The sequence below is a fragment of the Nerophis lumbriciformis genome, linkage group LG35 (genome assembly GCF_033978685.3).
Source record: "Nerophis lumbriciformis linkage group LG35, RoL_Nlum_v2.1, whole genome shotgun sequence".
NCBI classification, from domain to species: Eukaryota; Metazoa; Chordata; class Actinopteri; order Syngnathiformes; family Syngnathidae; genus Nerophis; species Nerophis lumbriciformis.
Window position 1 is genome coordinate 443,468 of NC_084582.2, and position 27,541 is coordinate 471,008.

At 39.5% G+C, this 27,541-nt stretch overlaps 1 protein-coding gene across 1 annotated transcript; it reads left to right on the top strand.

The window, feature by feature from the left end:
• Positions 1 to 12,527: 12,527 nt before the first annotated feature.
• Positions 12,528 to 27,118, top strand: gnpda1 (glucosamine-6-phosphate deaminase 1). Its single transcript, XM_061927562.2, has 6 exons — positions 12,528 to 12,920; positions 20,366 to 20,467; positions 20,543 to 20,725; positions 20,823 to 21,007; positions 25,457 to 25,631; positions 26,943 to 27,118. The coding sequence occupies exons 1-6, from the start codon at positions 12,797 to 12,799 to the stop codon at positions 26,999 to 27,001; spliced, it is 828 nt and encodes a 275-aa protein (XP_061783546.1). The 5' UTR covers positions 12,528 to 12,796; the 3' UTR covers positions 27,002 to 27,118.
• Positions 27,119 to 27,541: the final 423 nt, after the last annotated feature.

The following is a 27,541-nucleotide window of genomic DNA, read 5'->3' on the forward strand; positions in this document are numbered from 1 at the left end:
GGGAAACCGGACGCCCACGAGTCCCCACCTCGCCGCACATGGCTGGTCTGCCATCATCACACTTGGACCGACACCGCTTCCATGTCGAGGGGACAAGCGCCAGGAACGGCTCAGGTTCAAGGCCTTTTCGGGGGGGAAACGAGGACAGATTAATAGTAACGCAGTTAAATGAGCCAAAGATTGATTGCTTGCAATTTGGTAGACAAAGATGAAGACTTGGTGAGGCTTTATGAGGTGTCAGGCTTGGGCACGAATACCACCCAGAGTCCACCTCGTTTGACTTGTTTGAGTGCGCTGATCCGTCACGAAGCAAGCTTAGCTACAGTGCCATGGGCTTCAAACATTGCGCACAGTAGACACAGGAACTTTTACATCTCCGGAGATGGACTTGTAGCCACGAGATTGTCCATGCTTTTCCACAATCTTGCTTCTCGAATCTTCGGAGAGTTCTTTGCTCCTCTTTTTTTCCCTCCATGCCCAGTGTGGTACACACAACACAAAGGTTGAGTCAACTTTTCTCCATTTGGACTGGCTAAAAGTGGGGTTTCTATATTGCCAGCACCTGTTACTTTACTTGCTACAGGTGAGTTTAATTACAAATTAAAGGAGCTTCACATGCTTAGAACACAACTATTTCTTACAATTTTGAAAAGGTGCCAATCATTTTGCCAATCCATTTTTGGAGTTCTGTGTAAAATATCAGATTTGGCATTTTTGGGGGGTTTTTGTGTGTTGTTCCAACGCAAACAAAATAAATAAACATGTGAATACCAAAGCATTGTAATTTCAACCATTTTCTGGGAGAAGTGGTGCATTATCTGACAGAAACGCAGGGGTGCCAATATTCTAGGTCATGACCGTAATTATTACTACCAGTTAATAATGAAACGAGTAAAGACCCAAAATACCCCACAAAACGTACGGTACTTGCTCAGGTACACACATGCATGCAACCTACGTGTCATATAGTTACTGCTATCGTACCTCCCACCATTAATGAATACCTTGCACAGTAGAAATAATCATAACAGCTCCAAATAGACAGTATTGTTGCAGTAATGCACTAAAGTGTGCGGACGACACCACAGTAGTGGACCTCATCCATGACAACAATGACATGGACTACAGGGAGGAGGTGAAACATCTGGTTGACTGGTGCAGAACCAACAACCTGGTCCTGAATGTCAACAAGACCAAGGAGATCATGGTTGACTTCAGGAAGCACCAGTCCAGCCACGCTTCACTCTACATCAACGGCACAGCGGTGGAGATAGCAAGCAGCACCAAGTTCCTGGGGGTGCAGATAACTGACAATATAACCTGGTCCCTACACACCGGAGCTCTTGTAAAAAAGAGCTCAGCAGCGCATGCACTTTTTGCGTGGGATGAAAAGAGCACAGCTCTCTCAGCACATTCTACAGACGCGCTATAGAGACCACCTGCATCTCTGTCTGGACTGGAGCCTGCAATGCCTCAGACTGGAAGTCTCTCCAGAGAGTGGTGAGGACGGCGGAAAAGATCATCAGGACTCCTCTTCCTCCTATCCAGGAGATGGCAAAAAGCCGCTGCCTGACCAGGGCTCAGAAAAATCTGCAAAGACTCCTCCCACCCCCACCAAGGGCTGTTTTCACTGCTGGACTCTAGAAAGAGGTTCCGCAGCCTCCGAAGCAGAACCTCCAGGTTCTGTAACAGCTTCTTCCCTCAGGCCGTAAGACTCTTGAACGCATCATAATTCAATTAAATGATCCCCTCAACTCCCCCCAAAATGGATTAACTCGCTGGAATAAAAAAGACAATATAACATACATCCATAAACGTGGACGCATGTGGAAAAGTGCAATATATTTATCTGTACAGTAATCTATTTATTTATTTATATATATATATTTATTTTATATATATATCATTTATATTTATTTATTTATTTATATATGCACCTTATTGCTTTTTTATCCTGCACTACCATGAGCTTATGTAACGAAATTTCGTACTTAACTGTGCTGTAAAGTTGAAATTTGAATGACAATAAAAAGGAAGTCTAGTCTAAGTCTAAAGTGGGGTCACATGTAAACAAAGCACAAAAGGGTAAAGGTGGGAATCTTTGAGTACCTCACGATTCCATTCCTTTCAGATTATTTTACTCGGTGTGTCGATACGATTCCGAATGGATTCTTGAGTCCACACGATTTAATTGGTATACAAATTATAATAAAATCTTTACGTTATGCAGCCAAGAGGATACAAAAGCTCCTCTTGGCTGCTGACGTACAACTTACAAATGTCTTTTTCATCATGTATTTTTAAATTATTTACAAAAAACACGGAAAATTGTTCAAAAAGAAAATATAGCACCCCAGCTATAAAACACTTTAAAAAAATTAAAAAAAAGTCATCCAGAAGACATACAATACATACTTTAGAAAAAGTCAAACAAAAAAGTTATAAAAACAATAGTATCAATAACAATGATATCAATAATAGTTTTTTAATCCAAAAATGTAATTAAAAAAAACAAAAAACATTTTTTTGATAGACTCTCGAGAATTATGAATCAATTTAGAATCAGAGTAAAGAAAATTGCAATTTTGATGTGAATTGATTTTTTGAGCACCCCTACAAATAAGTAGAGAATAGTCAGTGGGGGTTAAGAAGAGTTTGTTAAAGTGGAACTGTCCTATTTTTGAAATGTTGCCTAACATTCACAATTCCTATGTAAGACAAGAACACGTTTTGGGCTTTTCTATGCATTCTAATTGGTAAAATACGGCAAGTATGAGGTGGATACTGTCGGAGGCAGATATTTACATATATCCGAATTTAAGTTGTACTTCTTTCATTTATTAGTCATATTTGAAAACAGCTCGTCTTTTTCCATTTATTCTCTTGATGCTCTGTCAGCAAGCATACTATGTGTGATAACCTTGAGTTCTTTGGAATGTATTATGGCTAGGGAGACATTGTGCTTTTGTTATGGCTAGTGAGGGGGAAGGAAAGAGAGGTTTTTGGCGTTGGGAAGGGAGACCATTTTGTGGAGGCGCAAGAGAATGTTCTATGGTTAGACTGGTCTCAATCTAAAATGTATATTGTCAAAGCTTTGAGAATATATACAACAAAATACCTATTCTGTCTCTGGTGGTTTTTCAACTCAGCTTTAAGTGTCGGAAAGAACTTGGGAGCGAATTGTGACTTGAATTCCCTGGGAGGAACAACTGGTCCAAAACGCAACAATACCAATGCAGCTAATGGGAGTAGTCTACTGCGCACATAAAGCCTTCGAAAGAAAACATCCAAAAACTGGCAACTAAACTTCTTTTACCTCTCCTGACCTGAATAGAAACCAAGTATTAGTGAAATTTTATGATAAGTGCTAACGCAGACAAACTATTTGTAGCACCGCCGTGAGCTAACTAACTTACGCAGAGCTGCTGCATCTCCTCCAAGATGCTAGAAGCCAATTCTGGATTACAAATCATGCCTCTATAAAATCAGGTTGCGGCCATAAACCGAGAAGTTGGTGGTCTTTGAAATTCAACTGGTACCCAGTGATGGCAAGAAAGAAGAAAAGAAGATGGTTTGCCCCCTAATTCTTCATCTAACCAGTAAGATATGAACATACCATCAGGCAGCGTCCCAGTGACAGCAGACATTGTACAGTGATTGATTTTGTTCGTAGTTCTTGTTTAGCACTTAGTGATAATGCTACATGATGCTTAGTGTTTCACTAAAACTGGATCTATTTATCACACAGCATGTAGATCCTCCTCCTCATATTCAGATTCAAAACTTCAAGGTTCCAGATCATTTGTCCTTAAGTATTCATTGTTGGTTCTCATGAAGTCTGCCATTATTAGTTGTTGAAAGAAGGCTGTGATGCACCTGTGAAATGAATACCTCCATATGCTTAAAATGACCAAAATACATACAAAACCCAACACCAGTGAAGTTGGCACATTGTGTAAATCGTAAATAAAAGAATACAATGATTTGCATTTGGCGGCGTTTCTGGGTGTTGTTGATAAATGGCTTTTGCTTTGCATAGTAGAGTTTTAACTTGCACTTACAGATGTAGCGACAAACTGTAGTTACTGACAGTGGTTTTCTTAAGTGTTCCTGAACCCATGTGGTGATATCCTTTACACACTGATGTCGCTTTTTGATGCAGTACCGCCTGAGGGATCGACGGTCACGGGTATTCAGTGTTGGCTTTGAGCTTAGCTGCTTACGTGCAGTGATTTCTCCAGATTCTCTGAACCTTTTGACGATATTACAGAGCGTAGATAGTGAAAACCCTAAATTCCTTGCAATAGCTGGTTGAGAAATGTTGTTCCTAAACTTTTGGACAATTTGCCCACAAATTTGTTGACAAAGTGGTGACCCTCGCCCCATCCTTGTTTGTGAATGACTGAGCATTTCATGGAATCTACTTTTATACCCAATCATGGCACCCACTTGTTCCCAATTAGCCTGTTCACCTGTGGGATGTTCCAAATAAGTCTTTGATGAGCATTTCTCAACTTTTTTGCCACTTGTGCCAGCTTTTTTGAAACATTGCATGCATCAAATTCCAAATGAGCTAATATTTGCAAAAAATATCAACGTTTACCAGTTCAAATGTTAAATATCTTGTCTTTGCAGTCTATTCAATTGAATATAAGTTGAAAATGGTTTGTTGTATTCTTTTTATTTATCATTTACACAACGTGACAACTTCACTGCTTTTGTAAATGACTTATTATGAATGTGCCTGGTACTATATTGCAAGCATATCATATCATATAGAATAGAATATAATTATAGAATATAGAATATGCATGCAATAATGTTTTATTTACATGCTGTAAGTACATATGCAGCATATGTACTTACAGCATGTAAATAAAACATATTGCATGCATATGTACTTACAGCATGTAAATAAAACATTATATTGCATGCATATGTACTTTCAGCATGTAAATAAAACATTATATTGCATGCATATGTACTTGCAGCATGTAAATAAAACATTATATTGCATGCATATGTACTTACAGCATGTAAATAAAACATTATATTGCATGCATATGTACTTTCAGCATGTAAATAAAACATATTGCATGCATATGTACTTGCAGCATGTAAATAAAACATTATATTGCATTGTAAATAAAACAGAAGGCTTTTTAAACGCATTTCATAGTTGGAATAGAGCGAATCTCAATAGCTGCATTGTTAGCTGACTTGAGCTAGCGTTTATTTACGAGTTATAATGCATTAAAATAACATGTCTCACATAAGGATTGCGAATAGGCAAAATTCCAAATAAAAGTGCAGTTCCCTTTTAATTGTTTTTGAATGCCTTTAAATATTTGACAAGAACGTGTCCTAACGTGATGAAATGTACCGGGCAAGATGATTTTGAGCAGCGAAGTACAGTTACTCATAAAATAAATGTGATCCAAGCAAGATTCAGACACATCCACTGAAAATATTTTTTGATGCTTCAAGTCAGAATTGTTGGATCAGTTGTTGTATCGGTCAAAAGACAAGTGAGTGTGTCCCATTGTTTGGTTTTCATCTCTCGGGACACAAAGAAATTGGGTCAGTTTCAGAGAACAAATTCACCTTCCAGTTGTTCTTTGGGGCCCTCTGTGGATTAAAATGTGCTGACTTGGCTGTTAAGAAATACGTCTTATGTTCTGTTATTTATGTGTAATTGTGGACCCATTGCCAGGGTTTGATGGAGAGGATGTAAGCGGCACAACATGCCATCTGTTACCCTGTTCATTAGTCATGTAAGGTGATCCGTGTTTGACCATACATGATTATAACCCATCCCGCTCTGAATTTGCTAAAAAATAAGCTGGCTCCTCAGGGCCCTTGAACACAATGGCAGGAGTGCGAGTGTGCAGTATCTCTGTATCAGGCAGGCTAATAAGCATCATTCATTTAGCACATCTTCGGCGTGCAAATTCTTCATGTTGGTTGGTTTCTAGGGGTGTGGGGGAAAATCGATTCGAATTCGTATCGCGATTCGCACGTTGTACGATTCAGAATCGATTCATATTTTAAAAAAATCTATTTTTTTTTTATTTTTTTTATTTATTTTTTTAAATTAATCAATCCAACAAAACAATACAAAGCAATACCATAACAATGCAATCCAATTCCAAAAGCAAAGCCGACACTCAGAAGTGCAATAAACAGAGCAATTGAGAGGAGACACAAACACCACACACAACAAAGCAACAACAATGAATATTATCAACAACAGTATCAATATTAGTAACAATTTCAACATAGCAGTGATTAAAAATCCCTCATTGACATTATCATTAGACATTTATAAAAAAGAACAATAGTGTCACAGTGGCTTACACTTGCATCACATCTCATAAGCTTGACAACACACTGTGTCCAATATTTTCACAAAGATAAAATAAGTTATATTTTTGCTTCATTTAATAGTTCAAACAAATGTACATTATTGCAATCAGTTGATTGTCCTTTACAATTATAAAAGCTTTTTACTCTGCTTGCATGTCAGCAGACTGGGGTAGATCCTGCTGACATGCTATGTATTCAATGAATAGACAATCCTTTTCAATCGGGAAAATATCCTTTTTGAATCCAGAATTGTGTTTAATAGAAGAAAAAAAAATCGATTTTGAATGGAATCGTGACCCCAAGAATCGATATTGAATGGAATCGTGGTACACCCAAAGATTCACAGCCCTTTTGGTTTCACTTCTCTTATTGAACAGTTGTGCTATCCCTCTTGGCTACATTTTTATTGCTCCAGATAATTTAGGGCCCCAGCCTAGTTCTTATTCAAAGGTCCACATATTGGATGAAAGAAACACTGCAAAGATGGTATCAAGAGAACATGCACAAAAGAGCAAGAATTGATTAATTTACACAGACTTTATATATATATATATACAGTATATAACTGCTGTGTACCCGTCCCCCCAAGGAGCCACACACAGGCTGGATTGGATGATGTGGTTCTTTACTGGTACCTGCAATGAGTGATCAGAATGCACATTCACACCATATGTGGTTAGCACCTCCGCTGGTTTCGATGTCATTAGCAGAGTGCAGGAAGTCTGCTCAAGTACATAACATTTACATATTTTTACAATTGCATGAAGTGCGATTACAGATGTAACTTAATACAATGGTTTTTAACAGTGTACTTTTTTTCACGTGTGATCGTATAGTGGTTTTAACTTGCTTTTATCTTTACTGGTATAGCAATTAATTCAGTACAACATATTTTTACTTGGTTTTTAGCCAACATCATCCTTTTTTATATATTTATGAATCAGAAAATAGAAAAATACAAAATACAATACAAGATGTGTCAAGACGTTCAAATTTAAGTTTGTATTAGAGATGCGCGGATAGGCAATTATTTCATCCGCAACCGCATCACAAAAGTCGTCAACCATCCGCCATCCACCCGAACTAACATTTAATCAAAACCGCACCCGCCCGCACCCGCCCGTTGTTATATATCTAATATAGACGATGCAAGGCATTAGTGAGGTTATAAAGCTTTTGCCTGTTAAAGAAAGGAGACTGATCCAATGCAGCAGAGACATTCAATGCGTGCCACGCTGTCACGGCCCAGACGCACACCAGTGCGCAATCATCTGGGAGCCGCGCTGAGCGCACCTCCAAGCGCGCTCGCGCCACTCAAACTGCTGCAGGCAGCTGCGTTCTATCTTGTTTTAACATCCTGTGGCACTCTTCTGGGATCACGGCGGACGAAACTGCTCATGCTCAGGGTGTTTGTGGAGATTCGGGGTTTTGCACAAATGTGATGCACCATGTTAGATGTCCCGGTTTTGTGACTGTCGTAGACATAAACAGCGTCGCAGCTCTTGCAAATCACGTAGCCAGCATTACTATCATCCTGATTCACAACCTCATAAAAACGAGTCCACGCTGAACTTTTCTGGCCTTTTTTTCCCCCTGGTCTTTAGTATTCCATTTTTTAGTTTGTCGCGTACCACGTTTGCTACCGGAGTTGCCATCTCTTTTTGTTTTTTTCTTCTGTTGTGGCATATGCTGCAGGTGCCTGCTCGTTTTTCGTATGTGGGTAACAACATTTAACTATGTATATATATTTCCCAATTGGTTTAACTGCCACCCGCCTGAATCTATTTAAAATCTAATTTTTTTTAATTTCAACTGCCCGACCCGACCCGCGGATAAAAGCTAATTTTTTTTTTATTCCAACCGCCCGACCCGCGGATAATCCGCGGACTCCGCGGTTGTGTCCGCAAACCGCGCATCTCTAGTTTGTATTGTCCGCCATTTTAACATGGGAACAACGTGGTCTGTCATATTCGTTAGTCACCACTAGAGGATGCTCAAAGTCGATTTAATTATTTATGTCATGTCACGTCTTGTATTGTATTCTGTATTTTTCTATTTTCTATTTCATAAATATATTTTTTTTTAAATGATGTTGGCTAAAAACCAACTTAAAAATATGTTGTATTGAATTAATTGCAATAGCAGTAAAGATGAAAGCAAGTTAAAACCACTATACGATCACACGTAAAAAAAAATATACTGTTAAAAACCATTGTATTAAGTTACATCTGTAATTGCATTTCATGTAGTTCTAAAAATATGAAAATGTTATGTACTTGAGCAGACTTCCTGCACTCTGCTAATGACATCGAAACCAGCGGATGTGCTAACCACATATTGTGTGTATGTGCATTCTGATCACTCATTGCAGCTACCATGAATCGATTTACGTGGACCCCGACTTAAACAAGTTGAAAAACTTATTGGAGTGTTACCATTTAGTGGTCAATTGTACGGAATATGTACTTCACTGTGCAACCTACTAATAAAAGTCTCAATTAATCAATCAATCAATCAAAAAAGATATATTAGGTTTGAATTCAGAGCATATAGGATATAAAGCAATATACACATATTTAAAAAACACTGGTTTAAATAAAAGAATATAGAATAGGTCAGTGGTTCTCAAATGGGGGTACGCGTATCCCTGGGGGTACTTGAAGGTATGCCAAGGGGTACGTGAGATTTTTTTTAAATATTCTAAAAATAGCAACAATTCAAAAATCCTTTATAAATATATTTATTGAATAATACTTCAACAAAATATGAATGTAAGTTCATAAACTGAACATCAAATCAAGTCATACTTGCCAACCCTCCCGGATTTTCCGGGAGACTCCCGAAATTCAGCGCCTCTCCCGAAAACCTCCCGGGACAAATTTTCTCCCGAAAATCTCCCGAAATTCAGGCGGACCTGGAGGCCACGCCCCCTCCAGCTCCATGCGGACCTGGAGGCCACGCCCCCTCCAGCTCCATGGTACCCTCCAGGTCTGCATGGAGCAATGTTGTTGTAATATATTGAGTTGGAGGCAATAACCAGGCGAGGTGATGAAGTACGTCTCTTTACTGTAGACTTCAGAACAGACTCACACACTTGACGTCAGGTGCGCAACACCACGTAAATCGTTGGCCAACCAAAAAGTAACCCCAGTGCGCTATAGCCAACATTCACCAGGAGATGGCAACAGACAAACATAGATCACTCTATTACATTCCTCCCCTTTTAGAATTGTAGAAGTTACTCAAAAGAAATAAACAACCCAACCAAAAAATGCAGCAGCTCAATTAAAAAACTGTACTTAAGCCACATTCTTTTTTTTTTTAGTACTGAACTCTTAACCCTCATTTGTAAACAATAACATGCTTATTATACAAACAGTATTTGTACACAGATTTTTATACTGTCTTCAGAGATTCCGTTTTTTTGGTGGTACTCGAAACCTTTCTGGGTACCTGCGGATCACTGCTGGGGTTTTTGTTGTGGGTGATCTGGGTTCTGATGATGGCAACTCAGCAGCCCTTGAATCTGGTTCAATGATGAGACTAGTTTGTGTCTGACTCACTGATGGTCCTGGTGATGGAACTGAAACAGCACTGTCCAGTTGTATTGATGGCACATTTTCTGCAACTGGTGGAGACTAGATAACTGGCACTTTCTCCATGTTTTCTCGCCATGGTAACATGTGACATGTGATCCACATGCACTGTGCGCTGTCTCTGTCCCTCTTGATATATATACAGTGGGGCAAAAAAGTATTTAGTCAGCCACCAATTGTGCAAGTTCTCCCACTTAAAATGATGACAGAAGTCTGTCATTTTCATCATAGGTACACTTCAACTGTGAGAGACAGAATGTGGGAAAAAAAATCCAGGAATTCACATTGTAGGATTTTTAAAGAATGTATTTGTAAATTATGGTGGAAAATAAGTATTTGGTCAATAACAAAAATGTAACTCAATACTTTTTAATATAACCTTTGTTGGCAATAACAGAGGTCAAACGATTACTATAGGTCTTTACCAGGTTTGCACACACAGTAGCTGGTATTTTGGCCCATTCCTCCATGCAGATCTTCTCGAGAGCAGTGATGTTTTGGGGCTGTCGCCGAGCAACACAGACTTTCAACTCCCTCCACAGATTTTCTATGGGGTTGAGGTCTGGAGACTGGCTAGGCCACTCCAAGACTTTCAAATGCTTCTTACGGAGCCCCTCCTTCGTTGCCCGGGCGGTGTGTTTGGGATCATTGTCATGCTGGAAGACCCAGCCACGTTTCATCTTCAAAGCTCTCACTGATGGAAGGAGGTTTTGGCTCAAAATCTCACGAGACATGGCCCCATTCATTCTTTCCTTAACACGGATCAGTCGGCTTGTCCCCTTAGCAGAAAAACAGCCCCAAAGCATGATGTTTCCACCCCCATGCTTCACAGTAGGTATGGTGTTCTTGGGATGCAACTCAGTATTCTTCTTCCTCCAAACACGACGAGTTGAGTTTATACCAAAAAGTTCTATTTTGGTTTCATCTGACCACATGACATTCTCCCAATCCTCTGCTGTATCATCCATGTGCTCTCTGGCAAACTTCAGACGGGCCTGGACATGCACTGGCTTAAGCAGGGGGACACGTCTGGCACTGCAGGATTTGATTCCCTGTCGGCGTAGTGTGTTACTGATGGTAACCTTTGTTACTTTGGTCCCAGCTCTCTGCAGGTCATTCACCAGGTCCCCCCGTGTGGTTCTGGGATTTTTGCTCACCGTTCTCATGATCATTTTGACCCCAGGGGATGAGATCTTGCGTGGAGCCCCAGATCAAGGGAGATTATCAGTGGTCTTGTATGTCTTCCATTTTCTGATAATTGCTCCCACAGTTGATTTTTTCACACCAAGCTGCTTGCCTATTGTAGATTCACTCTTCACAGTCTGGTGCAGGTCTACAATTCTTTTGCTGGTGTCCTTCGACAGCTCTTTGGTCTTGGCCATAGTGGAGTTTGGAGTCTGACTGTTTGAGGCTGTGGACAGGTGTCTTTTATACAGATAACCAGTTCAAACAGGTTTATTAATTAATACAGGTAACGAGTGGAGGACAGAAGAGCTTCTTAAAGAAGAAGTTACAGGTCTGTGAGAGCCAGAAATCTTCCTTGTTTGAAGTGACCAAATACTTATTTTTCACCATAATTTACAAATAAATTCTTTAAAATTCCTACAATGTGAATTCCTGGATTTTTTTTCACATTCTGTCTCTCACAGTTGAAGTGTACCTATGATGAAAATGACAGACCTCTGTCATCATTTCAAGTGGGAGAACTTGCACAATCAGTGGCTGACTAAATACTTTTTTGCCCCACTATATATATATATATATATATATATATATATATATATATATATACTGTATATATATATGAAATACTTGACTTGGTGAATTCTCACTGTAAATATACTCCTCCCCTCGTAGCCACGCCCCCAACCACACCCCGACCACGCCCCCCCCCACACCCCACCTCCCGTAATCGGAGGTCTCAAGGTTGGCAAGTATGAATCAAGTAGGCTATTCCATTCATTACAATGCAACAATGCAACAATGCAATATTTAGTGTTGACAGCTAGATTTTTTTGTGGACATGTTCCATAAATATTGATGTTAAAGATTTCTTTTTTTTTGTAAAGAAATGTTTAGAATGAAGTTGATGAATCCAGATGGATCTCTATTACAATCCCCAAAGAGGGCACTTTAAGTTGATGATTACTTCTATGTGTAGAAATCTTTATTTATAATTGAATCACTTGTTTATTTTTCAACAAGTTTTTAGTTATTTTTACATCTTTTTTTCCAAATAGTTCACTACAAATGAGCAATATTTTGCACTGTTATACAATTTAATAAATCAGAAACTGATGACATAGTGCTGTATTTTACTTCTTTATCTCTTTTTTTTTTTTTTTTTTACCAAAAATGCTTTGCTCTGATTAGGGGGTACTTGAATTAAAAACATTTTCACAGGGGGTACATCACTGAAAAAAGGTTGAGAACCACTGGTCTAGGGATCCATCTTGGTTCACACTCCATTACAGTAGGTGGCGGTACTGCACACCACAAGGTTGCTTGCCAACCGCCATAAAAAAGAAGAAGAAGAAGAAGAAGAAGAAGTATTCATCCGCCACAGCACCGCATCACATGATCAGACTGTAGCAGCTGTCTACTTCCACTCTTTTCCATACAACAATAGTGCGTTACGACACAACAAAAACGTTGAAATTTGGATTTTTTTTTTTTTTTTTTACAAAAAAGGAACACTAGTTTTGTAAGTATACTCCATCAGGATTAGTTTTATACCTTGATGAGTCTAAAGTCTGCCGTAGGTGTGTTTTGTCCTGAAATCTAACTTCCAACAAAGTGGTCGTGTTATTAAAAAAAAACAAAAAAACAGGAACATGAAACTTATTATTCTCGATGACTACGAGGCGTCTAGCGAGTGGGCTGCAAAATACATAAGGAACAAGATTTTGCTTTTTCAACCTGGGCCGGACAGATATTTCACCCTTGGTCTTCCGACTGGTAAGTCGCTGACTAGCCTTTTATTTTCTACTCAACTAACTACACAATGTGATTATCTATGCACAAAACAGCTTTGTGTTCCTCTCACTTCCGGACCTTACTTTATGCTAACTCTACAAAATAACTTTTTCAAAAATATTGTTCTTTTATACACTGTCACAAATGTAATTTGAAAAAAAAAAGAATCAAGAGTGTGGGCTTTCAACTTTATTTTCAGATAATTCACACAAATATGGCATTTTCTCATTTTAGGAATAACAGCTATTTTATGGTAGAATACAGTTGACATTGTAAATCAGCATGCTTGCCAACCCTCCCGAATATTCCGGGAGACTCCCGAAATTCAGCGCCTCTCCCGAAAACCTCCCGGGACAAATATTCTCCCGAAAATCTCCCGATTTTCAGCCGGAGCTGGAGGCCACGCCCCCTCCAGCTCCATGCGGACCTGAGTGAGGACAGCCTTTTTTTCACGACGGGAGGACAACAGGGTGACAAGAACTAAATCATCCAGACTAGAGATAAATTGTATTATTATGTTTATTTTACCTAAAAATAAATATATTTATTAATTAAAAAAATAAATTAAAAAAATAAATACATTTTTACTATATTTTGCTAAAAACATCAACATTTATTGTATTTTTATTTGTATTTTTTCGTGACTCCTTATTACATCCAGCCATATAATTATACATTAAAATAAACATATTTGAAATAATTGATTTTAAATTATCATAATAAATCATTTAAAATGACCATATTTAATCATTAAAATAATTGCTTGTTTATCAACAACTTTAGCATTTTATTCATTACATTTTGAGACTCTCAGAAGCCAAGTTATGTTATATTCCTTAATATTTATTTATGCAAGTTTGAGGTATCAATTATCTAAACACAGTTTTGTTTGCATATTTTCAGGATGTAGATATCTCTCTCTCTCTCTCTCTCTCTCTCTCTCTATATATATATATATATATATATATATATATATATATATATGAAATACTTGACTTGGTGAATTCTAGCTGTCAATATACTTCTCCCCTCTTAACCACGCCCCCAACCACGCCCCGCCCCGCCCCTGACCACGCCCCCACACCCCACCTCCCGAAATCGGAGGTCTCAAGGTTGGCAAGTATGTAAATCAGTATTTTATTTCATTGAAAATTGTGGTTGAAAAGGTGCATCTCAAACTTTTCCCACCAAGTACCACCTCAGAAAACACTTTCCAAGTACCAACATTAAAATACAGTAGCGTAGTAGGCCTAAATATTCATTAAAAACAAGGCAGATGTTTTATTCAACAAGTACATGTCATATTTTGGCCGCTGTAACATTACACACAGTTTGAACACTGTTTGAATATTTAATTATTGTTTTATTTAACAAGTACCGTATTTTTCGGAGTATAAGCCGCTCCGGAGTATAAGTCGCACCGGCCGAAAATGCATCATAAAGAAGGAAAAAAACATATATAAGTCACACTGGAGTATAAGTCGCATTTTTGGGGGAAATGTATTTGATAAAAGCCAACACCAAGAATAGACATTTGAAAGGCAATTTAAAATAAATCAAGAATAGTGAACAACAGGCTGAATAAGTGTACGTTATATGAGACATAAATAAGCAACTGGTATGTTAACGTAACATATTATGGTAAGAGTCATTCAAATAACTATAACATATAGAACATGCTATACAATCTGTCACTCCTAATCGCTAAATCCCATGAAATCTTATACGTCTAGTCCAGGGGTCGGCAACCTTTACCAGTCAAAGAGCCATTTTGACCAGTTTCACAAATTATAGAAAACAATGGGAGCCGCAAAAAATTTTTTTTACTTATAAATGAAATAACACTGCATAATAAGTTGGGTTTTTTTGCTTTGTGCTATGCCTAACCAGGGGCCTCAGACACACTGCCCACACCTTTATGTAGAATTTGAAAGCTGGTGCGGCACGCGGGTTTTAATTGAATGGCGCTTGTCAGCGTCATGCGTGCCGTGATGGTACAGCATATAGCACCCACCACAGTTAGCGTGCCTGATCAGACACACGTTGTATGGGGCTTCCACTTTGCTCACATAGGTAACAGCAAGGCATACTTGCTCAACAACCACACAGCTCACACTGACGGTGGCGGTATAAAAAAAAAACTTTAACACTCTTACTAATAATGCGCCACACTGTGAACCCACACCAAACAAGAATGACAAACACATTTCGGGAGAACATCTGCACCGTAACACAACATAAACACAACAGGACAAATACCCAGAATCCCATGCAGCCCTAACTCTTCCGGGATACATTATACACCCCCCCCCCCCCCCCCCCCCCCCCCACCAAACCCCGCCCACCTAAACCAACGCACAGAGAGGGGGGGGGGTTTGATGTGTGAGGGAGCAGGGTTGGGGTGGGGGCGGGGTTTGGTGGTAGCAGGGGTGTATAATGTAGCCCGGAAGAGTCAGGGCTGCATGGGATTCTGGGTGTTTGTTCTGTTGTGTTTATGTTGTGTTGTTTGGTTTTGGTGCAAAGTGTGGCGCATTATTAGTAAGAGTGTTAAAGTTGTTTTATACAACCACCGTCAGTGTAACCTGTGTGGCTGTTGACCAAGTATGAATTGCTGTCACGTACGTGTGCAAGCAAAAAATGTATATTGTATAACAAGTGTTGGGCTGGCACGCTGTTAATACAGATTGTAGAGGGCGCCAAATGTTGTACCATCATGGCACGCCCTTATTATAGCCGTAAGGGTGAAAATCGGTGAATATTAATCCCGGGAGTTTTCTGTGAGAGGCACTGAAATCCAGAAGTGTCACGGGTAAATTGGGGGTTCAGCAAGTAAGCTGCTGAGCCGCATCAGAGTGATCAAAGAGCCGCATGCGGCTCCGGAGCCGCGGGTTGCCGACCCCTGGACTAGTCTCTTACGTGAATGAGATCAATAATATTATTTGATATTTTACGGTAATGTGTTAATAATTTCACACATAAGTCGCTCCTGAGTATAAGTCGCACCCCCAGCCAAACTATGAAAAAAACTGCAATTTATAGTCCGTAAAATACAGTACATTTAATATTTGGGCCACTGTAACATTACACACAGTTGTAACACTGTGTTTGAATATTTCATTAAGTGATTCTTTGGCATGCCACTAGGGGGAGCTTGCGTATCTCTAGTGGTACTGAATTAGAACATCTTTGGAAAGTAAATTAATTTTAGTGGTGAAAGTGAAATTCTCAGACATTGGTACCTCAATTTTCATTAGTAATCCATTCCAAAAGGTCCTGACTAGTTTTACGAAAACCGAAGCATTTTTTCCCGGTTAAGAAAAAAATGTGAACTAGACAGTGAATGAATGATGGCTTCTCAGTTCTCTGTGAAGCGCTAGATATGGAATCCCCTAATTTGGAGTTTGTATGAGTGTTGGACCAGCCAGGACCAGTCATAAATATGAAAAATGTATGATTAAAGCATTAGTATGTAACAATTCTACCTTATTATTACAAACCCCGTTTCCATATGAGTTGGGCAATTGTGTTAGATGTAAATATAAACGGAATACAATGATTTGCAAATCATTTTCAAGCCATATTCAGTTGAATATGCTACAAAGACAACATATTTGATGTTCAAACTCATAAACGGTTTTTTTTTTTGCAAATAATCATTAACTTTAGAATTTGATGGCAGCAACACGTGACAAAGAAGTTGGGAAAGGTGGCAATAAATACTGATAAAGTTGAGGAATGCTCATCAAACACTTATTTGGAACATCCCACAGGTGTGCAGGCTAATTGGGAACAGGTGGGTGCCATGATTGGGTATTAAAAACAGCTTCCCAAAAAATGCTCAGTCTTTCACAAGAAAGGATGGGGCGAGGTACACCCCTTTGTCCACAACTGCGTGAGCAAATAGTCAAACAGTTTAAGAACAACGTTTCTCAAAGTGCAATTGCAAGAAATTTAGGGATTTCAACATCTGCGGTCCATAATATCATCAAAAGGTTGAGAGAATGTGGAGAAATCACTACACGTAAGCGGCATGGCCGGAAACCAACATTGAATGACCGTGACCTTCCATCCCTCAGACGGCACTGTATCAAAAACCGACATCAATCTCTAAAGGATATCACCACATGGGCTCAGGAACACTTCAGAAAACCACTGTCACTAAATACAGTTGGTCGCTACATCTGTAAGTGCAAGTTAAAGCTCTACTATGCAAAGCGAAAGCCATTTATCAACAACATCCAGAAACGCCGCCGGCTTCTCTGGGCCCGAGATCATCTAAGATGGACTCATGCAAAGTGGAAAAGTGTTCTGTGGTCTGACGAGTCCACATTTCAAATTGTTTTTGGAAATATTCAACATCGTGTCATCCGGACCAAAGGGGAAGCGAACCATCCAGACTGTTATCGACGCAAAGTTCAAAAGTCAGCATCTGTGATGGTATGGGGGTGCATTAGTGCCCAAGGCATGGGTAACTTGGCACCATTAATGCTGAAAGGTACATACAGGTTTTGGAACAACATACCAGCAGATGACATGGCACCCCAAACCATCACTGATGGTGGAAACTTTACACTAGACTTCAGGCAACGTGGATCCTGTGCCTCTCCTGTCTTCCTCCAGACTCTGGGACCTCGATTTCCAAAGGAAATGCAAAATTTGCATGGTTGGGTGATGGTTTGGGGTGCCATGTCATCTGCTGGTGTCGGTCCACTCTGTTTCCTGAGATCCAGGGTCAACGCAGCCGTCTACCAGCAAGTTTTAGAGCACTTCATGCTTCCTGCTGCTGACCTGCTCTATGGAGATGGAGATTTCAAGTTCCAACAGGACTTGGCGCCTGCACACAGCGCAAAATCTACCCGTGCCTGGTTTACGGACCATGGTATTTCTGTTCTAAATTGGCCCGCCAACTCCCCTGACCTTAGCCCCATAGAAAATCTGTGGGGTATTGTGAAAAGGAAGATGCAGAATGCCAGACCCAAAAACGCAGAAGAGTTGAAGGCCACTATCAGAGCAACCTGGGCTCTCATAACACCTGAGCAGTGCCAGAAACTCATGGACTCCATGCCACGCCGCATTAACGCAGTAATTGAGGCAAAAGGAGCTCCAACCAAGTATTGAGTATTGTACATGCTCATATTTTTCATTTTCATACTTTTCAGTTGGCCAACATTTCTAAAAATCCCTTTTTTGTATTAGCCTTAAGTAATATTCTAATTTTGTGACACACGGAATTTTGGATTTTCATTTGTTGCCACTTCAAATCATCAAAATTAAATGAAATAAACATTTGAATGCGTCAGTCTGTGTGCAATGAATAAATATAATGTACAAGTTACACCTTTTGAATGCAATTACTGAAATAAATCAAGTTTTTCAAAATATTCTAATTTACTGGCTTTTACCTGTGTATATATATATACATATATATATATATATATATATATATATATATATATATATATATATATATATATATATATATATATATATATATATATATATATATAGCTAGAATTCACTGAACGTCAAGTATTTCTTATATATATATATATATATATATATATATATATATATATATATATATATATATATATTAGGGCTGCAGCTAACGATTATTTTTCTATCGATTAATCTATGGATTATTTTTTCGATTAATCGGTTAATCTATAGATTATTTTTTCGATTAATCTATAGATTATTTTTCCTTTTACCGATTTTTTTTTAATTTAAAATGAAGAGGAAAAAATAAATGTAGGCCAGTTTTTTCAAAAGGCATGGCTTTTATTTACAAAAAAAAAAGTATGGCCACTCAGTCAACATTGACAACAACATGACAAAATATTCTGTAACAATGTAAACATTTAAAACTTTTAACATTTAACAAAATTAAAAGTAGCTTATTTGCTTTTTAATGTGCAAATATAAAAGTAAACATCCAGTGCAAATCTTAATATTCTGGAATAGTATAAGCATTTCAAAAGTAAAAGTATTGCTTATTTTGCTTTAAAATGTGCAAAAATAAAGATAAACATCCAATACAAAAAAGTGCAAAACGGAAATATTCTGTAACAAGTGTAAACATTTCAACAAAAGTAAAAGTATTGCTTATTTGCTAAAATGTGCAAAAATAAAGCTAAACATCCAATACAAAAAAGTGTACAGTGTAAACATTTCAACAAAAGTAAAAGTATTGCTTATTTTGCTTAATAACACAACAATGATAGTATGATTAAAGTGAAAGTTAATTGTTGGTTTGTACATAGTATATGTAACTGTTAATGTTGTAAAAGGTATTTGCACAACTAATTAACGTTAGCGTTTGTGACAGTCTTGTGCCGTGGGGTTCTTTCAGGACCGACAGACTGAACGCCAGACGGCTTTGCCAGGTTTACAATCTTCTAATTTTACACAAAGTCTTTTCTCTTCCAACTGCGCGGATCGCGCACCTGGGCACGATTGCGGCGTCGCTCCCGGCGCGCCCCGCCTCGCCGCTCGCTGGCCGCCGCTGCCTCTCCACAGCGTTAAAGAGGAGCGCGTCTTTGTAAACACTGAACAGGCACGCCAAACGCGCCTCTCAGAGCGAAACGGTGCTTTAGTTTATGAATTTACAACGCAGATACAAATGACACATTCATGTTTTTGTGTAATAATGACAACGTATACGCACGCGGACGATTGACTTGTTGATGGTGATGGCAAGAACGCTGTCGGGGGTTTTCTTTTCAAATGTTCGTTCATAGCCGTTGTGCTGCTATGATAGGCCATTTCCGCTCGACACAGTGTGCATACAACAACATTATTAGGCCGTTTATTGAAATACTCCCACACTTTTGACGACTTTTGGCGTGCTTTTTTCCCCTCGCTCGCATCTGCTTTGCGCTCCGCCATGACAGTAAAGTAGTGTGACGTAAATATGCGACGCGCCGACGCACAAAAACGGCGTCGACGTATTTACGTAACCGATGACGTCGACGCGTCGTTTCAGCCTTAATATATATATATGTATAGATAGATATATATATCTATATATATATGAAATACTTCACTTGGTGAATTCTAGCTGTAAATATACTCCTCCCCTTTTAGCCACGCCCCCCCTTCCCGAAATCGGAGGTCTCAAGGTTGGCAAGTATGTCAAAGCGTCTCGACAGACGTTACAATATTTGATCAATGATGACGAAAACTGTTTTCTCTGTCGTGTCCGTTTGTCGAAAATTGTCATGCGCTTATTTTTTTATTTGATTTTGTGCGTGGCATAGATTTGCCGTGCGCAGAGGACGTTTGAGCAGTGCGCAATTGCACAGGCGCGCACCTTAGAGGGAACGTTGGTCTTGAACTTGTGAAATTTGCTTGTGCATGTCCAGTCAAAAGTTTGTACACTTCACTCAGCGCTAAAATACACTTTATCCTGTTTGGCCCATCTCAAGGAAGCACACCACTGGGCTGCTACAGGAAACTTATAGAGTATTACAAGAAGGGAGAAATCTCTTTCCAGTATGTCAAGACGTTCAACATGGATGAATATGTGGGTAAGTAACTCATCCCTCTCCTATCGCTGCAAGTAGTACCGTCCCTACACTTGTTTAATAAGCCATGCAATTTAGGACTTCCCAGAGATCACCCTGAGAGCTACCATTCCTTCATGTGGAATAACTTCTTCAAGCACATCGACATAAGAGCGGAGAACACTCACATCCTTGATGGCAACGCTCCAGACCTGAAAGCAGAGTGTGACGCCTTTGAGGAGAAAATAACAGCAGCTGGGGGCATTGAGCTGTTTGTCGGAGGTAGGAAAAGGAGGTCAACAATGCTCAGATTGAGCAACTGTGCATTTATGATCGACCTTATCTTGTCGCTCTGTTTGTATTCTTCCTCTCTTGTTAGGCATCGGACCGGATGGCCACATCGCCTTCAACGAGCCCGGGTCCAGCCTGGCTTCTAGAACCAGGGTGAAGACGTTGGCAAAGGACACCATCATGGCTAATGCTAGGTTCTTCGACGATGACCTCTTAAAGGTGCCCACCATGGCGCTGACTGTCGGAGTGGGCACCGTCATGGATGCAAAAGAGGTTAGAGTTCACTTCAATGTCAGCAGATCCAGGTGCGATACTGTAGGTCACAAATAGGAGCACACGGCCCTCACATCTTCTCACTATTATAGTGATGAAAATAGTCCGTGAACACCTCACAGTAACCTAGGGGTGCACCTGAACAGGTAACCCACGTTGCAGTTGGTTTTCAGTTCTGTTTCGGTACGTTTTTCGGGTGTAAAGCAGGGCTATTCAACTGTGGGACAAATCTGGCCCGGTTAAGACACCATACTGTCCCCCCCGAGTTCAGGTCAAAACTTGGGAGACATTTTTGCAGAGTGCTCCTGTTGTATACACTCTTAGAAATAAGGGTTCTAAAAGGGTTCTTCTACAAGGGCTGAGGTTCTAACTGGAACCATTTGCTTCTGAAAAACCCTTTCCCGAAGAAAGGGTTTTTCAAGGGTTCTTGGTAACGCTAATGGTTCCAGTAAGAACCATTTTGATCCAGAGAACCCTTTAAAACCCCTTTTCTGAATAATTGGTTTTAAAAGGGTTCTCACTGACACTAAGGGTTCCAGTAAGAACTATTTTGATCCAGAGAACCGTTTTTGGAAGAAAGAGTTCTTCAGGGATTGTTGAAAGCATGGGTAAGATCCTGTGTCACCAGGGACATACTTCCTGATAACATTTGCCAATAATGGTGCCTATCTTTAAATAAATGTTTTTCTCATTCAAATGTTTTGAATGTTTGTTCAATGTCAACATGATAAATGACCACAATATAATATGAACTAAACTGATCTGTAGAATACAATATGGTTCTTTATAGAACCCTCAGAAGACAAGACGGTTATCGGTGAAAACCTTTGAAAAGGGATGTTTTTAGAACCCCCTGTGTCAGGTCTAGATGAAACCCTTGAAACATGAAAGAGTTCTTTGTGGAACTCCCTGTGTGGGTTCTAGATGAAACCCTTGAAACATGAAAGGGTTCTTAGTGGAACTCCCTGCATGGGTTCTAGATGAAACCCTTGACAAACGAAAGGGTTCGTAGTGGAACTCCCTGTGTGGGTTCTAGATGAAACCCTTGAAATACGAAAGGGTTCTTAGTGGAACTCCCTGCGTGGGTTCTGGATGAAAGTCTTGAAATACAAAAGGGTTCTTAGTGGAACTCCCTGTGTGGGTTCTAGATGAAACCCTTGAAATACGTAAGGGTTCTTAGTGGAACTCCCTGTGTGGGTTCTAGATGAAACCCTTGAAACATGAAAGGGTTCTTAGTGGAACTCCCTGCGTGGGTTCTTTGTAGAACCTCTCATGGGGGGTTCTGGGTGGAACCTTACACACACAGTTCTAGGTAGAACCCTCCAAAAGGGTTCCAGGTGGAACCTTTATAAAAAGGTTCTACCTGGAGCCAAAAAGGGTTCTCCTATGAGGACGAGCCGAAGAACCTTATATGGTTCTACTTAGCACTTTTATTTCTAAGAGTGTAGAGGAACTTTGGATCATGTTTTTGATTGATTGAAACTGTTATTACTAGATTGCACAGTACAGTACATATTCCGTACAATTGACCACTAAATGGTAACACCCCAATACGTTTTTCAACTTGTTTAAGTCGGGGTCCACGTTAATCAATTCATGGTACAGATATATACTATCATCATAATACAGTCATCACACAAGTTAATCATCAGAGTATATACATTTAATTATTTACATTATTTACAATCCGGGGGCTGGGATGTGGAGGGGGTTGGGGCGGGAGGGTTAGGTTGGGTTGTTATCAGCACTTCAATCATCAACAATTATATAATCTGAGAAAGGGACATTGTAACAGTGTAGGTCTGACTTCGTAGGATATGTACAGTGTAGGGATGTCCCGATCCAGGTTTTTGCACTTCCGATCCGATACCGATATTGTTTTTGCAATTCCGATCCGATACCGATACTGACCGATACCGATACTGGCCTATCCGAGCATGTATTAAAGATTAAAGTTATTTAGCCTACTTAGTTGTCAGAATCATGTTGAAAAGGGTTTTAGTACTCTTGATAACAACTAGCCAGCTGAATTAGGGGAGTTTGAATAATACACAATGGTTGGTAACAAGAAACTGACCTGTTTATTCAAGGATAAACACAAAATAGACAAAATGATACATGACAAACAGAAATGGCATCATTGAACTAGGGCTGGGCAATATGGCCTTTTTTTAATATTGCGATATTTTAAGGCCATATTGCGATACACGATATATATCTCGATATTTTGCCTCAGCCTTGAATGAACACTTGATGCATATAATCACAGCAGTATGATGATTCTATGTGTTTTGATTGATTGATTGAGACTTTTATTAGTAGGTTGCACAGTGAAGTACATATTCCGTACAATTGACCACTAAATGGTAACACCCCAATAAGTTTTTACACTTCTTTAAGTCGGGGTCCACTTAAATTGATTCATGATACAGATATATACTATCATCATAATACAGTCATCACGCAAGATAATCACATTTAATTATTTACATTATTTATAATCCAGGGTGTGGAGGGGGGCGCCGGATGTAAGTGTCAAAAAGACAGCCAAAAGAGTTTGATATGAGAATAAATCTAAAGTTAAAATATAGGGTAGAAATGCATCCATTTGCAGGAAATGTAGTCTTGATTTTCAACATTTTCTTTCAAGGCTTGCATGTCTACATTAAAACATTCTTCTTCATACTGCATTAATATATGCTACTTTTAAACTTTCATGCAGAGAAGGAAATCACAACTAAAAAAATCACTACTTTTTCAGACGGTGTTGACCTGGAAATTTTTGCCTCGGCATTTTGATGGTGTGGACGTGTGGCACCGAACGGAGATAAGCGTCTCGACAGACGTCACAATATTTGAACAATGATGACGAAAACTCTTTTCTCTGTCGTGTCGGTGTGTCGAAAATTGTTATGCGCTTATTTTTTTATTCGATTTTGTGTGTGGCATATAATTGCTATGCGCAGAGGACGTTTGAGCAGTGCGCAATTGCACAAGCGCGCACCTTAGAGAGAACGTTGGTCACACGGCTGCGCTAGCATCACAGCTAACGTTAGCCATGTTGCTACCTCTCTGCTCGGGGAGGACGTATACGTATGTGACGTATGACGTGACAGTATGTGACGTGTGTAAGAAGGTGCGCTTGCTGTCTGTGAGAGGGAGACATAGGAAAGAGTGAGAAGAGCCTGTCGTGTAATGCCAGCAGCTAAAAGCAACTGCGTGAGAATCCACAGACCTGTGGATGTGTTGAAGGTGTGCTGGAAAATGCGGAACGGAAATTAGGGAGCAGCAGAAAAGTGGAATGTATTATTTAAATAGGTGCGTTGGAAAACACGGAGCGGAGTTTTTTTTTTAACTGGATCTGGATCGGCATTTTCTCATGCCTTGCCGATACGCATTTTTTGGCAAATATCGGCGGCCGATCCGATCCAAATATCGGATCGGGACATCCCTAGTACAGTGAACATAGTGAGCTCAGAAAGCATAAGAACAAGTATATACATTAGATTATTTACATTTGATTATTTACAATCCAGGGAGGTGGGATGTGGAAGGGGGAGGGAGTTAGTCTAGGGTTGTAGTTGCCTGGAGGTGTTCTTTTAGTGCGGTTTTGAAGGAGGATAGAGATGCCCTTTCTTTTACACCTGTTGGGAGCGCATTCCATATTGATGTGGCATAGAAGGAGACTGAGTTAAGTCCTTTGTTAGATCGGAATCTGGGTTTAACATGGTTAGTGGAGCTCCCCCTGGTGTTGTGGTTATGACGGTCATAAGGAAGTAGTTTGACATGTACTTCGGTATCAGGGAGGTGTAGCGGATTTTATAGACTAGGCTCAGTGCAAGTTGTTTTACTCTGTCCTCCACCCTGAGCCAGCCCACTTTGGAGAAGTGGGTAGGATTGAGGTGTGATCTGGGGTGGAGGTCTAGAAGTAATCTGACTAGCTTGTTCTGGGATGTTTGGAGTCTAGATTTGAGGGTTTTGGAGGTGCTAGGGTACCAGGAGGTGCATGTGTAATCGAAAAAGGGTTGAATGAGAGTTCCTGCTAGAATCTTCATGGTGCTTTTGTTGACCAGAGAGGAGATTCTATAGAGAAATCTTGTTCGTTGGTTGACCTTTTTGATTACCTTGGTTGCCATTTTATCACAGGAAAGATTAGCCTCTAGAATGGAACCTAGGTAGGTGACCTCATCTTTCCTGGTGATAACAATGTCACCCACTTTTATAGTGAAGTCATTGACTTTCTTAAGGTTGATTTGGGACCCAAATAGGATGGATGTAAACACATTGGCAGATCTTTGCATTGACATTTTAACCTTGCCAGCAAACAGAACACTGGGGTCCAAATTTGTGATTTACATAACTGAAGCGCTCCTCAAGGCACCTGAGCGTCTGAGCATGTCATTCTTAACTTAAAAAGGCGACAACTGAAAAGGTGTATGCCCTCCACAGGTCATGATCCTCATCACAGGGGCCCACAAGGCATTTGCCCTTTACAAAGCCATCGAAGAAGGCGTAAACCACATGTGGACTGTATCTGCCTTCCAGCAGCACCCGCAGACTGTTTTTGTATGTGACGAAGATGCCACCTTGGAACTGCGGGTTAAAACAGTGAAATACTTCAAAGGTAAGACTACATCACAGCATAAAAACATGGGAAAATGAATGTACCGTATTTTTCGGACTATAAGTCGCAGTTTTTTTTCATAGTTTGGCCGGGGGTGCGACTTATACTCAGGAGCGACTTATGTGTGAAATGATTAACACATTACCGTAAAATATCAAATAATATTATTTAGCTCATTCATGTAAGAGACTAGACCAGGGGTCGGCAACCCAAAATGTTGAAAGAGCCATATTGGACCAAAAATACAAAAACAAATCTGTCTGGAGCCGCAAAAAATTAAAAGCCATATTACATACAGATAGTGTGTCATGGAATTAAGAGGACTTAAAGGAAACTAAATGACCTCAAATATAGCTACAAATGAGGCATAATGATGCAATATGTACATATAGCTAGCCTAAATAGCCTGTTAGCATCGATTAGCTTGCAGTCACGCAGTGACCAAATATGTCTGATTCGCACTCCACACAAGTCAATAACATCAACAAAACTCACCTTTCATGCACAACCTTAAAAGTTTGATGGACAAAATGAGACGGAAAAAGAAGTGGCATAAAACACGTCCTAGATAGTCGGAGAAAGTTATACATGTAAACAAACTACGGTGAGTTCAAGGACCGCCAAAATTAGTAGGACAAAACGGCGCTCGCCAAATACTCGAATCAGTGAAGCATGTTTAATATAAACAGTGTGCTTTGTAACAATTAGGGAGATTTGTGTCATGTTTGTCCTCCTACAGAAACCATTTTAAAACAAAAATATATTTTTTTCCCCTCATCTTTTTCCATTTTTCATACATTTTTTGAAAAAGCTCCAGAGAGCCACTAGGGCGGCGCTAAAGAGCCGCATGTGGCTCTAGAGCCGCGGGTTGCCGACCCCTGGACTAGACGTATAAGATTTCATGGGATTTAGCGATTAGGAGTGACAGATTGTTTGGTAAACGTATAGCATGTTCTATATGTTATAGTTATTTGAATGACTCTTACCATAATATGTTACGTTAACATACCAGTTGGTTATTTATGTCTCATATAACGTACACTTATTCAGCCTGTTGTTCACTATTCTTTATTTATTTTAAATTGCCTTTCAAATATCTATTCTTGGTGTTGGCTTTTATCAAATAAATTTCCCCAAAAAATGCGACTTATACTCCAGTGCGACTTATATATGTTTTTTTCCTTCTTTATTATGCATTTTCGGCCGGTGCGACTTATACTCCGGAGCGACTTATACTCAGAAAAATACGGTACATCACAGCATAAAAACATGATAAATGCATATACTTATGTTTTTCTTTTTCCCCTGTAGGGATGATGCATGTGCACAACAAGCTGGTAGAGTTACCTTCTTCAGAGCCCAAGAAGTAGTTTAAAGGGGTGACTAGTGAACATAAAAAAAATACATTCCAATTATTTGTTTATGTTTTGGCAGTGAACTGTGATTTGTTATTACTGCTCATTTTTAATAAAATGATGTGTACTCGCTGTGTTTGTTTTGACTGGCATAACATGGAAAAACTTGTGTTGCCTTTAAGTGCAAACAGATCGCGAGGTGCAATGAAACATGTACGTGGTTGGACCTTGATTTATTGATTGATTGAAACTCTTATTAGTAGATTGCACAGTACAGTACATATTCTGTACAATTGACCACTAAATGGTAAAACCCCAATAAGTTTTTCAACTTGTTTAAGTCAGGGTCCACTTAAATTGATTCATGGTACAGATATATACTATCATAATACAGTCATCACACAAGATAATCATCAGAGTATATACATTGAATTATTTACATTATTTACAATCTGGGATGTGGAGGGGGTTGGGGTTAGGTTTGGTTGATATCAGCACTTCAGTCATTACAATTGCATCATCAGAGAAATGGACATTGGAACAGTGTAGGACTGA